Genomic DNA, 14108 nt, shown 5'->3' on the forward strand with positions numbered 1-14108 from the left:
TCCAGATCGCCCAGCCGTATGCACTTCTGGCAGATGTGACTCTGCGAGAGAGGGGAGTTCACCCAAGACTGCCACATCTCACATGAGGGGCACATCACCATCTCAGGATGCATTGTAAAGACAAACTGCGGGCAAGCTTGTCCTCCGCCTCTTCTCGTCGAAGCCTCTCGAGTCAAAGCCTCGAAGCTCCATTCCTTCACTGGCCCACTCACTCCTAGACTACTAGACAGGTATATGGAGGAATTTAAGATGGGGGGTTATATAGGAGGCAGTGTTTGAGGGTCGGCACAACATTGTGGGCCGAAGGGCCTGTACTGTGCTGTTCTATATTTGTGTCATCTACAAACTTACTAATTACACCCCCCAATCGATATCCAAATTGTTGATGTATATAACAAAAAGCAAAATTCAAAGGACTGATCCCTATGGTACAGTACTGATCATAGACTTCCATTCAAAGCACTCCTCCACTATCACCTCCTGTTTCCTATTACTGAAACAACTTTGACTCTCTTAACATGTCTTTACTACTATGTCGACTCAGGCCTAGGGGGCCGGCGTCTGGCATGTTGACGGACTCTCCACTTCTCCCTCTCCCTCATCAGTGTGTTCAGTTCATCTACATTAGCCGCGCCGCTGTCTTCTAGGAGCGTGTTGACCATAGTCTTGGGAGGGCGCCCAGGGTTCATCCTCCCGTGCTTGGGCTCCCATATGATGACCAGGCTGGCAGGTAGCTCGGGGTGGCGTAGACAGGGCCCCGCTAGTTGCAGTTTTCTAGCCTCAGTTTTAGTGGTGAGCATCGGTAGGTCGTTATAGAGCTCGACGTTCGTCATGTGCTGTTGACAACACACGTCAAGAGCCATCCGGAGCATTCATGTATAGCAACCATCTAGAGACTTTCGCATAGTCTTGGTGAGTGTCCATGCCTCACATCCGTACGTGAGAATGGACTCTATGACTGCTATGAAAATCTTCTTTTTAAGGCCTTTGGTCAAGTTCAACTTCCAGATTTCCTTCATGTCATTCATAGCCCTCCGTGCCAGCCTTTAATTGACTTTAATTGTACTTTTGTAACTCCAATAAAGCTCATTTAAATATCAATGTGATTAGAGATAGCCCATTTTATCACATTACATAAAGCCAACATGAAAAGTGAATATTTAAACAATGAAATTGAACATTAATTGTTTAGTGTGCTGACTTGACTATCTTCAGAACTGGAGACCACCGCCTCATGAATGCAGCTCGCCAGGTAGGCAAGGTTTTGACTGTTCACATTACTGATGTTGATCTGTGCATCGGATGAGAGGTAAATATGCAGCTTTTTCATCAAGTAGTTAATCTGAGAACCTGTTAAAAGTCACAAATATTTCAGTTGAGTACAATGATAGACAATTATATAAGTAAAGCATGACTCAGGTTTACAAAGCATCCTCAAAAAGACCTAAGTTGCCTTATAGCCAAGAGAGTTATCTTTGCAATGTGCAATATGTGCACGGCCAACTCCTACAGCAATGTGATAATGACCAGATATTTAATCTTAGTGTTTGTCTGAATGGTAAGAAAATTGTCCTGGACACCAAGGATAAGATCCCAACTCTTCCTTGAAATAATGCCATGGATCTTTTCTGCACATCTGCATGGGCCGCAGTTCAATATCTCTGCTAGAAGATGACATTTTCCACAGTGTAGCAGCATCTCAATGCTACATTGGAATATTTCTCTTAATTTTATGCAAATATCAATGGAGTGGGACTCACAAGCTTCTGACCTACAAGTGAGAGAGGGTTCTCTTGGGTAACACTAGTGACACCAAGAACATTGCTTTGATATTGAAGCGTTGATAGAATTACTAGAATTGCTTCAGAAACAAAAGATAAAGGAAGTTTTTTCTGATGACAATTTATTGACTGTAACAACAGATGAGTCATTTATCATAGGAACAGTAAAACTGATTCCAGCTCAAGCTAAATTCCCTGATCACTTAGTCATTTTTATAGACGTAGCAGTGAGAAGACAGCATGGCCTGGATGTTGCTTTCTTGTGGCAGCACTCCATGTAATAGAGCTCAGCATCAACAGAGCTCTACAATCTAACTAAAAGTACAGAAGGGGTAAGCAGAGTGGCTGTTGTTGGGAGTAGGCTTTTGGTGAGAGTAGAAGCAACAGGCTTTGGCTCAAAAGAGGCTTCGGCTTGGAAGAGGCATTGACTCTGTGTAAAACGTCTGTTAAGGTTTCCTTTTTATCTTTTTTCTTCTCTTAGTGTACTATTTAAATGGTTGTGGTGTGTTCTTCGTGCTGGATGTTGAAGAACTGGGAGACCTAGAGCCTCTAAGGGAACTACATCTGCATGAAGAGCATTCAGCTGCAGCTCCTTGAAGACCATGTTAGGGATCTAGAGCAGCAACTGGATGACCTTTGGCTTGTATGGGAGAGTGAGGTGATAATTGATCAAAGTTACAGGGAAGCAGTCACCTGAAGTTGCAGGAAGTGAGTGCCTGGGTGACTGTCAGGAGAAATGGAAATAGGCAGTTAGAGCAGAGCACTCCTGTGGCCATTTCCCTCAAAAACAAGTATACCTCTTTGGATACTTCTGTGGGGGATGACCTCCTGGGATAATGCCACGGCGACCGCATTATAGGCACTGAGCATGGGTCCGTGGTGCAGAAGGGAAAGAGAGAGAAGAAGGGAGCGGTATTGATAAGGGACTCAATAGTGAGGGGACCAGACAGGAGATTCTGGGGACATGAATGGGACACCCAGATGGTATGTTGCCTCCCAGGTGCCAGGGTCAGGGACATCTCAGATCGCGTCCACGCATTTTGGAGAGGGAGGAGGAGCAGCCAGATGTCTTCGTACATATTGGTACCAATGACATAGGAAGGAAAAGCAATGAGGTCCTGAAAAGAGAATTTAGAGAGCTAGGTAGAAAGCTGAGAAGCAGGACCTCCCTGGTAGTAATTTCTGGATTGCTGCCTGTGCCACGTACCACTGAGGTTAGAAACAGGATGATTTGGTAGATAAATGCATGGCTGTGAAGCTGGTGCAGGGGGCAGGGCTTCAGGTTCTTGGATCATTGGGATCTCTTCTGGGGGAGGTATGACCCGTTCAAAAGTGACGGGTTGCACCAATATTCTCGCGGGCAGGTTCGTTAGAGCTGTTAGGAGGGTTTAAACTAATTTGGCAGGGGGATGGGAACCAAAGTGAAGGGACTCAGGATAGGACAGATGGTAAAGAAGTAAAGATAGTGTGCAGTCAGACTGTCAGGAAGGGCAGGCAGGTGATGGGACTTAGTTACAGACAACAGGCTGAGTATCAAAACATTAGGGAAGCAGAATCAGAAAGGATAGCAAATATGGTACTCAAGGTGTTGTATCTAAATGCGCGTAGCATTAGAAATAATCTTGTTGCACTATTACAGATTGCCAGGTATGATGTTGTGGCTGAAGGATAGTTGTTATTGGCAGCTGAATGCCCAAGGTTACATGTTATATTGGAAGGATAGGAAGGTAGGCAGATAGGGTGGTGTGGCTCTACTGGTAAGGAATGGCATCAAATCAGTAGAAAGATGTGACATCGGATCGGATAATGTTGAATCCTTGTGGATTGAGTTAAGAAACTGCAAGGGTAGAAGGACGTTGATGGCAGTTATATACAGGCCTCCCAACAATGGCTCGGAGGTGGACCACAGATTACAAAAGGAAATAGAAAAGGTGAGTCATAAGGGCAATGTTATTGTAGTCATGGGAGATTTTAACATGCAGTTCAATTGGGAAAATCAGGTTGGTAATGGATCTCAAGAGAGTGAGTTTGTTGAATGCCTACGAGATGTCTTTTCAGAGCAGTTTGTTGTTGGGTCTACTAGGGGATCAGCTATACTGGATTGGGTGTTATGTAATGAACCGGAGGTGATTAGGGAGCTTAAGGTGAAAGAACCCTTCGGAACCAGTGATCACAATATAATTGAGTTCAGCCTGAAATTTGATAGAGGAAAAGTAAAGTCTGATGTAGGAGTATTTCAGTCGAGTAAGGGAAATTATAAGGGAGGAGTTGGCCAAAGTAAATTGGAAAGAGCTGCTGGCAGAGATGTTGGCAGGGATGTTAGCAGAGCAGCATTAACGTGCATTTCTGGGAAAATGAGGAAGGTGCAGGACATGTGTATTCCAAAAATGAAGAAATACTCAAATGGTAAAATAGTACAATCATAGCTGACAAAGAAGTCAAAGCTACTGTAAAAGCAAAAGAAAGGGCATACATCAAAGCAAAAATTAGTGCAAAGATAGAGGATTGGAAAGTTTTTAAAAACCTACAGAGAGCAACTAAAAAATCATTAGAAGGAAAAAGATGAGCAAATAATATCAAAATGGACAGTAAAGATTTTTTCAAGTATGTTAAAAATAAAAAATAATGAGAATGGACATAGGACCGCTAGAAAATGAAGCAGAAGAAATAATAATGGGGGACTTAATGGTCTGAGGGTGGATAAATCTCCTGGACCTGATGGAATGCACTCTCGGGTTCTGAAGGAAGTATCTGGAGAGATTGTGGAGGCATTAACAATGATCTTTCAAGAATCGATAGATTCTGGCGTTGTACCGCATGACTGGAAAATTGCAAATGTTACGCTGCTAGTTAAGAAGGGTGGGAGGCAGCAGAAAGGAAACTATATACCTGTTAGCCTGACATCAGTGGTTGGGAAGTTGTTGGAATCGATTGTTAGGGATGAGATTAGGGGAATGGGCAAAGAAGTGGCAAATGAAATATTATGTTGGAAAGTGTATGGTCATGCATTTTGGTGGAAGAAATAAACTGGCAGAATATTATTTAGATGGGGAGAAAGTTCAAAATGCAGAGATGCAAAAGGGCTTGGGAGTCCTTGTGCAAGATACCCTAAAGGTCAACCACCAGGTTGAGTCAGTTGTGAAGAAGGTGAATGCAATGTTGGCATTCATTTCTAGAGGACTATAAGAGCAGGGATGTGATGTTAAGACTCCAAAGGGTATTACTGAGACCACACTTGGAGTACTGTGTGCAGTTTTGGGCTCCTTATTTTAGAAAAGATATACTGACATTGGAGAGGGTTCAGAGAAGATTCACAAGAATGATTCCAGGAATGAAAGGGTTATCGTATGAGGAATGTCTGGCAGCTTTTGGGCAGTATTCCCTGGCATTCAGGAGAATGAGGGGGGATCTCATAGAAACATTCTGAATGTTAAAAGGCCTGAACAGATTAGATATGGCAAAGTTATTTCCCATGGTAGGGAAGTCTAGGACAAGAGGACACGACTTCTAGGATTGAAGGACGTCCATTTAGAACTGAGATGTGGAGAAATTACTTTAGTCAGTAGGTGGTCATCAGTGCTCAGGCAGGACAGATTAGAGGGCTTGTCTACTGAGTCCTTATGGGTGGAGCTGAGAAACAGGAAAGGTATGGCCACATTAGTGGAATTGTATTACAGACCACCCAATAGTCAACGAGACTTGGAAGAGCAAATCTGCAGAGAGATAGCAGGCAACTGCAGGAAACATAAAGTTGTGGTGGTAGGGGATTTTAATTTTCCATATATTGATTGGGACTCCCATACTGTTAGGGGTCTAGATGGTTTAGAGTTTGTAAAATGTGTTCGGGAAAGTTTTCTAAATCAATATATAGACGGACCAACTAGAGGGGATGCAATATTGGATCTCCTGTTAGGTAACAAATTAGGGCAAGTGACGGAAGTCTGTGTAGGGGAGCACTTTGGTTCCAGTGATCATAACACCATTAGTTTCAATTTGATCATGGACAAGGATAGATCTGGTCCTAGGGTTGAGGTTCTGAACTGGAAGAAGGCCAAATTTGAAGAAATGAGAAAGGATCTAAAAAGCGTGGATTGGGACAGGTTGTTCTCTGGCAAAGATGTGATTGGTAGGTGGGAAGCCTTCAAAGGGGAAATTTTTGAGAGTGCAGAGTTTGTACGTTCCTGTCAGGATTAAAGGCAAATTGAATAGGAATAAGGAACCTTGGTTCTCAAGGGATATTGCAACTCTGATAAAAAAGAAGAGGGAATTGTATGAAATGTATAGGAAACAGGGGGTAAATCAGGTGCTTGAGGAGTATAAGAAGTGCAAGAAAATACTTAAGAAAGAAATTAGGAGGGCTAAAAGAAGACATGAGGTTGCCTTGGCAGTCAAAGTGAAGGATAATCCAAAGAGCTTTTACAAGTATATTAAGAGCAAAAGGATTGTAAGGGATAAAATTGGTCCTCTTGAAGATCAGAGTGGTCGGCTTTGTGCAGAACCAAAGGAAATGGGGGAGATCTTAAATAGGTTTTTTGCGTCTGTATTTACTAAGGAAGCTGGCATGAAATCTATGGAATTGAGGGAATCAAGTAATGAGACCATGGAAACTGTACAGATTGAAAAGGAGGAGGTGCTTGCTGTCTTGAGGAAAATTAAAGTGGATAAATCCCCGGGACCTGACAGAGTGTTCCCTCAGACCTTGAAGGAGACTAGTGTTGAAATTGCGGGGGCCCTGGCAGAAATATTTAAAATGTCGCTGTCTATGGGTGAAGTGCCGGAGGATTGGAGAGTGGCTCATGTTGTTCCGTTGTTTAAAAAAGGATCGAAAATTAATCCGGGAAATTATAGGCCAGTGAGTTTAACATCAGTAGTAAGTAAGTTATTGGAGGGAGTACTAAGAGACAGAATCTACAAGCATTTGGATAGACAGGGGCTTATTAGGGAGAGTCAACATGGCCTTGTGCGTGGTAGGTCATGTTTGACCAATCTGTTGGAGTTTTTCGAGGAGGTTACCAGGAAAGTGGATGAAGGGAAGGCAGTGGATATTGTCTACATGGACTTCAGTAAGGCCTTTGACAAGGTCCCGCATGGGAGGTTAGTTAGGAAAATTCAGTCGCTAGGTATACATGGAGAGGTGGTAAATTGGATTAGACATTGGCTCGATGGAAGAAGCCAGACAGTGGTGGTAGAGAATTGCTTCTCTGAGTGGAGGCCTGTGACTAGTGGTGTGCCACAGGGATCAGTGCTGGGTCCATTGTTATTTGTCACCTATATCAATGATCTGGATGATAATGTGGTAAATTGGATCAGCAAGTTTGCTGATGATACAAAGATTGGAGGTGTAGTAGACAGTGAGGAAGGTTTTCAGAGCCTGCAGAGGGACTTGGACCAGCTGGAAAAATGGGCTGAAAAATGGCAGATGGAGCTTAATACTGACAAGTGTGAGGTATTGCATGTTGGAAGGACAAATCAACGTAGAACATACAGGGTTAATGGTAAGGCACTGAGGAGTGCAGTGGAACAGAGGGATCTGGGAATACAGATACAAAATTCCCTCAAAGTGTCGTCACAGGTAGATAGGGTCGTAAAGAGGGCTTTTGGTACATTGGCCTTTATTAATCGAAGTATTGAGTATAAGAGCTGGAATGTTATGATGAGGTTGTATAAGGCATTGGTGAGGCCGAATCTGGAGTATTGTGTTCAGTTTTGGTCACCAAATTACAGGAAGGATATAAATAAGGTTGAAAGAGTGCAGATAAGGTTTACAAGGATGTTGCCGGGACTTGAGAAACTCAGTTACAGAGAAAGGTTGAATAGGTTAGGACTTTATTCCCTGGAGCGTAGAAGAATGAGGGGAGATTTGATAGAGGTATCTAAAATTATGATTGGTATAGATAGAGTGAATGCAAGCAGGCTTTTTCCACTGAGGCAAGGGGAGAAAAAAACCAGAGGATATGGGTTAAGTATGAGGGGGGAAAAATTTAAAGGGAACATTGGGGGGGGCTTCTTCACACAGAGTGGTGGGAGTATGGAATGAGCTGCCAGACGAGGTGGTAAATGCGGGTTCTTTTTTAACATTTAAGAATAAATTGGACAGATACATGGATGGGAGGTGTATGGAGGGATATGGTCCGTGTGCAGGTCAGTGGGACTAGGCAGAAAATGGTTCGGCACAGCCAAGAAGCGCCAAAGGGCCTGTTTCTGTGCTGTAGTTTCTATGGTTCTATAGCTTGTCGCACCAGACAGCCAGCCACTCTAGTGTTATTTGGTTGATGTTGAGCAGGTCAGTAGTAGCTAGATCAGGTGAAAGTGGGCAGTTGCGCAGAACGTGTTCAATGTTTTGCACCCTTTTGCCACACTCATAGGATTCACTGGTCTTTAAACCCCACTTCACCATATTATATCCCGTCCTACAAACTCCCACTCTCGCTCTGTTGAGAGTGCACCACTTGCGTCTGGCAACTTTTCTGTGGGGTCTTGCACTGTACTGTTTGGTGGGGTTCTGGCTTCTGTTTGTTACCAGAGGTCAATCCTGTATGTTTGGGGGGATGTTCTGTGCAGTAATCCTCCACTGTAGCAAAGCTTTTCCTCGATTTTAGGCAGTTGGAAACTGACACATGATGATGTAGTGGGTGCAGTGGATCCGAGTTCTGTTTACCTTTTTCAATTTTTGTTGTAGTGTGTCTTCGGATCTCTTGGGGAGCAATGCCTGCAAGTCTATATATGATGTTAGTGGGTGTGGGGCACAGTGTGCCCGTGATCATTCAGCAGGCTTCGTTAAGCAATGGGTCAATTTTCTTCGCATGGGCTGATCTGCCCCACACAGGTGCACAGTATTCTGCAGGTGCATAGCAGAGTGCTAGGGCAGTTGATCTAGGTGTGTGAGCATTAGCTCCCCATTTCGTGCTTGCTAATTTTTTCAAGAGAGAATTGCGAGAGCCAACTTTCCCTCGGAGTTTTTGGATGTGGGTGGCAAATGAGAGCGTCCTATCCAGTGTGATGCCCAGGTAAACTGGAGTCGGATGGTGCTTGAGCTCCTTCCCACACCAGAAGATCTTGAGTTTCTGAGCTGCTTCTCGATTCCTCAGGTGGAATGCACCCACTTGAGTCTTTTGGTACATTTGGGTTTAGAGACCATTTTTCATAATACTGCTTCATTGCTTCGAAGACTGCTGTAAGTCGTACTTCAACTTCTTGGAAGGAGTTAGCTTGTGATGCTATGCATAGGTTATCTGCATAGATAAACCTGTGTCTGTCAGGAAAAGTTGGTTGGTTGTTTGTGTAAGCATTAAATAGTAGAGGTGCCAGGACTGAACCCTGTGGTAGTCCGTTCTTTTGTGGACGCCACCTATTCTTAATTCCATTCATTTCTACAAATGTATGTAAAATCTGCGATTTTCTAGGAGGCTTCTTAATACTTTTGACTGTGGTTTCGTTCTTTAACATTTTAGATAATTTCAGTAGAAGGCCTCTGTGATTCACAATGTCCTATGCTGCTGTTAAAGTCAATGAAAACTGCCCCTATAATTTGTTGCATTTCAAAGTCATCCTCAATATACTGGGTTAAGTTCAGGACTTGACTGCAGCAAGAGTGGCCTGGCCTGAACCCGGCTTGGTCTGGTGTTAGAAGATCTTTGACTAAGGGGGATATTCTTTTCAGTATGAGTCTCTCGTAGAGTTTATAGAGGGTGCAGAGCAAGGAAATCGGCCTGTAATTTTTAGGAATGTTGGGGTCTTCGACTAAGGGGGATATTCTTTTCAGTATGAGTCTCTCGTAGAGTTTATAGAGGGTGCAGAGCAAGGAAATCGGCCTGTAATTTTTAGGAATGTTGGGGTCTTCGACTAAGGGGGATATTCTTTTCAGTATGAGTCTCTCGTAGAGTTTATAGAGGGTGCAGAGCAAGGAAATCGGCCTGTAATTTTTAGGAATGTTGGGGTCTTTATTGGGTTTTAGGAGAGCAACAACTTTGGCTCTTCTCCACTTTTCAGGTATTTTTAATGATCTCAGACAACAGTTAAAAAGGGACAGAAGCCAGTAGAGTGCTTTAGGTCCAAGATGTTTAAGGAATTCATTAAGAATCCCATTTATGCCAGCAGCTTTGTTGGATTTTAGCTGTGAAACTTCATCTTTTAATTCTTCTAGGGTGAGAGGTGGGAAGTTGTTATTCCCATTTGAGAGAACTGACTCCATCTCCTGATGTTGCTTTTTCTTTTGCCTCCATTCCTTCTTATTTGGTCGACCATTTAGTATTAGTTGGTGAGCAACCTGATTGGGTGTATGGCAGCAATTCTCTGTGGTGGTCTATTGTCTGAGTTGAGTTTCCGAACAGTTGCCCATGCCTTCTTACTGTCCTTGGTCATGTCTGTGTTTTCTATCAGTTCCTGCCAATGCTGTTGTCTCTCTTGGCTCAGTAGGGACAGAACTGACTCTCCCATTTCACTTGTGTCTTGACCAAACGGGTCTTGGTTGTATAAGTTGACATACTCATCATAACTTTGCTTGATATCACTAGTTATCTGTGGAATTTGTTGCCACGAGCTGCTGTGGAGGCCAAGTCATTGGGTGTATTTAAGGCAGAGATACATAAGTTCTTGATTAGCCAGGGCATCAAAGGGTATGGGGGTGAAGGCAGGGGAGTGGGGATAACTGGAGGAATTGGATCAGCCCATGACTGAATGGTGGAGCAGACTTGATGGGCTGAATGGCCTACTTCTGCTCCTATATCTTACGGATGCAGTTACCATTACAAGAGACAAGATGCTCAAAAAGCTAAAAGACCTAAAGGTACATAAGTAACCTGGACCAGATGAACTGCACGCTAGGGTTCTGAAAGAGGGAGTGTTAGAGATTGCGGTGGCATTAGAAATGATCTTTCAAAAATCATTGGACCCTGGCTTAGTGCCAGAGGACTGGAAAATTGCAAATGTCACTGCACTCTTTAAGAAAGGAGGAAGGCAGCAGAAAGGAAGTTATAGGCCAGTTAGCCTGACCTCGGTGGCTAGGAAGATGTTAGAGTCAATTGTTAAGGATGAGGTGGTGGAGTACTTGGTGACACAGGACAAGATTGTACAAAGTCAGCATAGTTTCCTTTAGGGAAAGTTCCTGCCTGACAAACCCGTTGGAATTCTTTGAGGAGATTACAAGTGGGATAGATAAAGGGGATTCAGTGGATGTTGTGTATTTTGACTTTCAGAAGACCTTTGACAAGGTTCCACAGATGAGGCTGCTTACCAAGTTAAGAGCCCATGGTATTACAGGAAAGTTACTAACAGAGTTGGAGCATTGGCTGATTGGTAGGAGGCAGCGAGTGGGAATAAAAGAATCCTTTTCTGGTTGGCTGTCAGTGACTAGTGGTGTTCTACAGGGATCAGTGTTGGGACCACTTCTTTTTATGCTGTATATAAATGACTTAGATGATAGAATAGATGGCTTTGTTGCCAAATTTGCAGATGATACGAAGATTGGTGGAGGGGCAGGTAGTGTTGAGGAAACAGGTAGGATGCAGAAGGACTTAGACAGATCAGGAGAATGGGCAAGGAAGTGGTAAATGAAATACACTGTTGGAAAATGCATGGTCATGCACTTTGGTAGAAGAAATAAATGTGCAGCCTATTTTCTAAACGGGGAGAAAATACAAAAATCTGAGATGCAAAGGGATTTGGGAGTCCTTGTGCAGAACACCCTGAAGGTTAACTTGCAGGTCGAGTCGATGGTGAGGAAGGCAAATGCCATGTTATCATTCATTTCAAGAGGTCTAGAATTCAAGAGCAAGGATGTGATGCTGAGGCTTTATAAGGCACTGGTGAGGTCTCACTTTGAGTATTGTGTACAGTTTTGGGCCCCTCATATTAGAAAAGATGTGCTGGCATAGAAGTGGGTCCAGAGGAGGTTCACAGGATGATTCAAGGAATGAAGGGGTTATCATACGAGGAACGTTTGATGGCTCTAGGTCTGTACTTGCTGGAATTCAGTAACCTTTCGAATGTTGAAAGGCCTAGACAGAGTAGATGTGGAAAGGATGTTTCCCATGGCGGGAGAGTCTAGAACAAGAGAGCACAGTCTCAGGATAGAGGGGTGCCATCTCAGATGCGGAGAATTTTCTTTAGCCAAAGGGCGGTGAATTTGTGGAATTTGTTGCCACATGCAGCTGTGGAGGCCAGGTCGTTAGGTGTATTTAAGGCAGAGATTGGTAGGTTCTTGATTGGACATGGCATCAGAGGTTACGGGGAGAAGGCTAGGAATTGGGGTTGAGGAGGAGGAAAAAAAAAGGATCAGCCATGATTGAATGGTGGAGTAGACTCGATGGGCCAGATAGCCTAATTCTGCTCCTATGTCTTATGGTCTAAATGTACTTAATCGTGGGGAGGGCTTTTCCTGTGATGGACTGGGCTATATCATCAGTTTCTGTAGGCTTTTCCATTCTTGGGCTAAAACAACTGCTTCATCATCTGACCTAATGTTTTGTCACCATAAACCTGCCAAACTAGTTTTAGTCAACCCCAAGCTTTTGCAAAATCTGCCTTCAAAAACATTGCACTCTCTCGAGTTCAGCAATAACCCTTCCCATTTGTACATCTACTTTGTAGAGGACTAAAACAAAATCTTGAGCTTTTTCTAGTATCATAGTGTCCTCATTTTAAAAAATATTTGAAAATGCCTGTATTTCCCTATCTTTTCTACTGTTACAACACTCTAAACCTCGTTAATCACTTACTGTTTTCTATTATTCAAAGTATTGAGTATAAGAGCTGGAATCTTATGATGAGGTTGTATAAGGCATTGGTGAGGCCGAGTCTGGAGTATTGTGTTCAGTTTTGGTCACCAAATTACAGGAAGGATATTAATAAGGTTGAAAGAGTGCAGGGAAGGTTTACAAGGATGTTGCCGGGACTTGAGAAACTCAGTTACAGAGAAAGGTTGAATAGGTTAGGACTTTATTCCCTAGAGTGTAGAAGAATGAGGGGAGATTTGATAGAGGTATATAAAATTATGATGGGTATAGATAAAATGAATGCAAGCAGGCTTTTTTCACTGAGGCAAGGGGAGAAAAAAACCAGAGGACACGGCTTAAGGGTGAGGGGGAGAAAAGTTTAAAGGGAACATTGGCGGGGGCTTCTTCACACAGGGAGTGGTGGGAGTGTGCAATGAGCTGACAGACGAGATGGTAAATGTGGGTTCTTTTTTAACATTTAAGAATAAATTGGACAGATACATGGATGGGAGGTGTTTGGAGGGATATGGTCCGTGTGCAGGTCAGTGGGACTAGGCAGAAAATGGTTCGGCACAGCCAAGAGGGCCAAAAGGCCTGTTTCTGTGCTGTAGTTTTTCTATGGTTTCTATTATAACACTCGAAACCTGGTTAATAACTTACTGCTTTCTACAATTATAACTCTGTAAACCTGGTTAATCACTTACTATTTTCTACTGTTCTCACACTCAAAACCTAGATAATCACTTGCTGTTTTCTATCATTATAACGTTCAAAACCTGATTAATCACTAACTTCGACCAGCAACCAATTCGGATATTGGAAGTTTGAGAAGAGGGAATTTTACTCAGGTTCACTGCCTGAGTAGAAAAAGGGAGCAGCGGGATGTGGCTGCATAATGGAACTTTGACCAGCGACCAGTCTGCGTTTGAGATTGATTAGCAAGAGCAAATTAAACAAAGTTGGGGGCAAGTACGGTGGCCATCGCCTGATGGACAGAGTCAGAGTGGTGATCTTGAGGCTTTAGTTCTTTGTGGCTTCAGTCAGAGAAAGCAAAGGAAAGCTCTATGTTAAGTTTCTTTCTTTCCCTTCTTTATATCTGTTCAGCTAGGACAGGAGAGATGCCAAGCACGATAGTTGAACGCTCCTCTTGCATGATGAGACCTCCAGTGTCCATAACAACTATAACTGCGAAAAGTTCATCCAGCTGCAGCTTTTAACAATCCATGTTAAGGAGTTGGATCTGAATCTGGATGAACTTCAAATCATTCAGGATGCTGAAGGGGTGATAGATAGGACATATGGAGAGGTAGTTACATCCAAGATACAAGACTCAAGAAACTGAGAAGTAGGAAGGGGAGAGGGGTTAAGTTGCCAGAGCACAGTACACCTGTGCTCATCCCCCTAAACAACAGGATACTGTTGGGGGTGGGGGAGGAGGGTTGACCTGACAGAGGAAAGTCACAGTGGTTGGGTATCTGGCATTGAGTTTGGCTTTGTGACTCAGAAAGGAAGGTGGAAGAAGAGGCACACTGTGGTGACAAGAGATTCATTAGCTAGGGGAATTATCAAGAGGTTCTATGGGTGAGAATGGGATTTCCATATGGTGTGTTGCCTC

At 43.4% G+C, this 14108-nt stretch overlaps 1 protein-coding gene across 2 annotated transcripts in view; it reads right to left on the reverse strand.

Annotated features, from left to right (window-relative positions):
- Positions 1-1120: 1120 nt before the first annotated feature.
- LOC140202363 (aspartate aminotransferase, cytoplasmic-like) overlaps positions 1121-14108 on the reverse strand; it is a 73124-nt gene continuing 60136 nt past the window's right edge. Inside the window, exon 9 of one of the 2 annotated variants that reach the window (XM_072267272.1) lies at positions 1121-1350. In XM_072267272.1, the coding sequence (XP_072123373.1) occupies positions 1181-1350 (170 nt within the window). In that variant the 3' untranslated portion in view covers positions 1121-1180. The remainder of the gene's footprint in view (positions 1351-14108) is intronic. The other variant, XM_072267273.1, reaches the window with a different exon arrangement.

The sequence above is a fragment of the Mobula birostris genome, chromosome 8, assembly GCF_030028105.1.
Source record: "Mobula birostris isolate sMobBir1 chromosome 8, sMobBir1.hap1, whole genome shotgun sequence".
NCBI classification, from domain to species: domain Eukaryota; kingdom Metazoa; phylum Chordata; class Chondrichthyes; order Myliobatiformes; family Myliobatidae; genus Mobula; species Mobula birostris.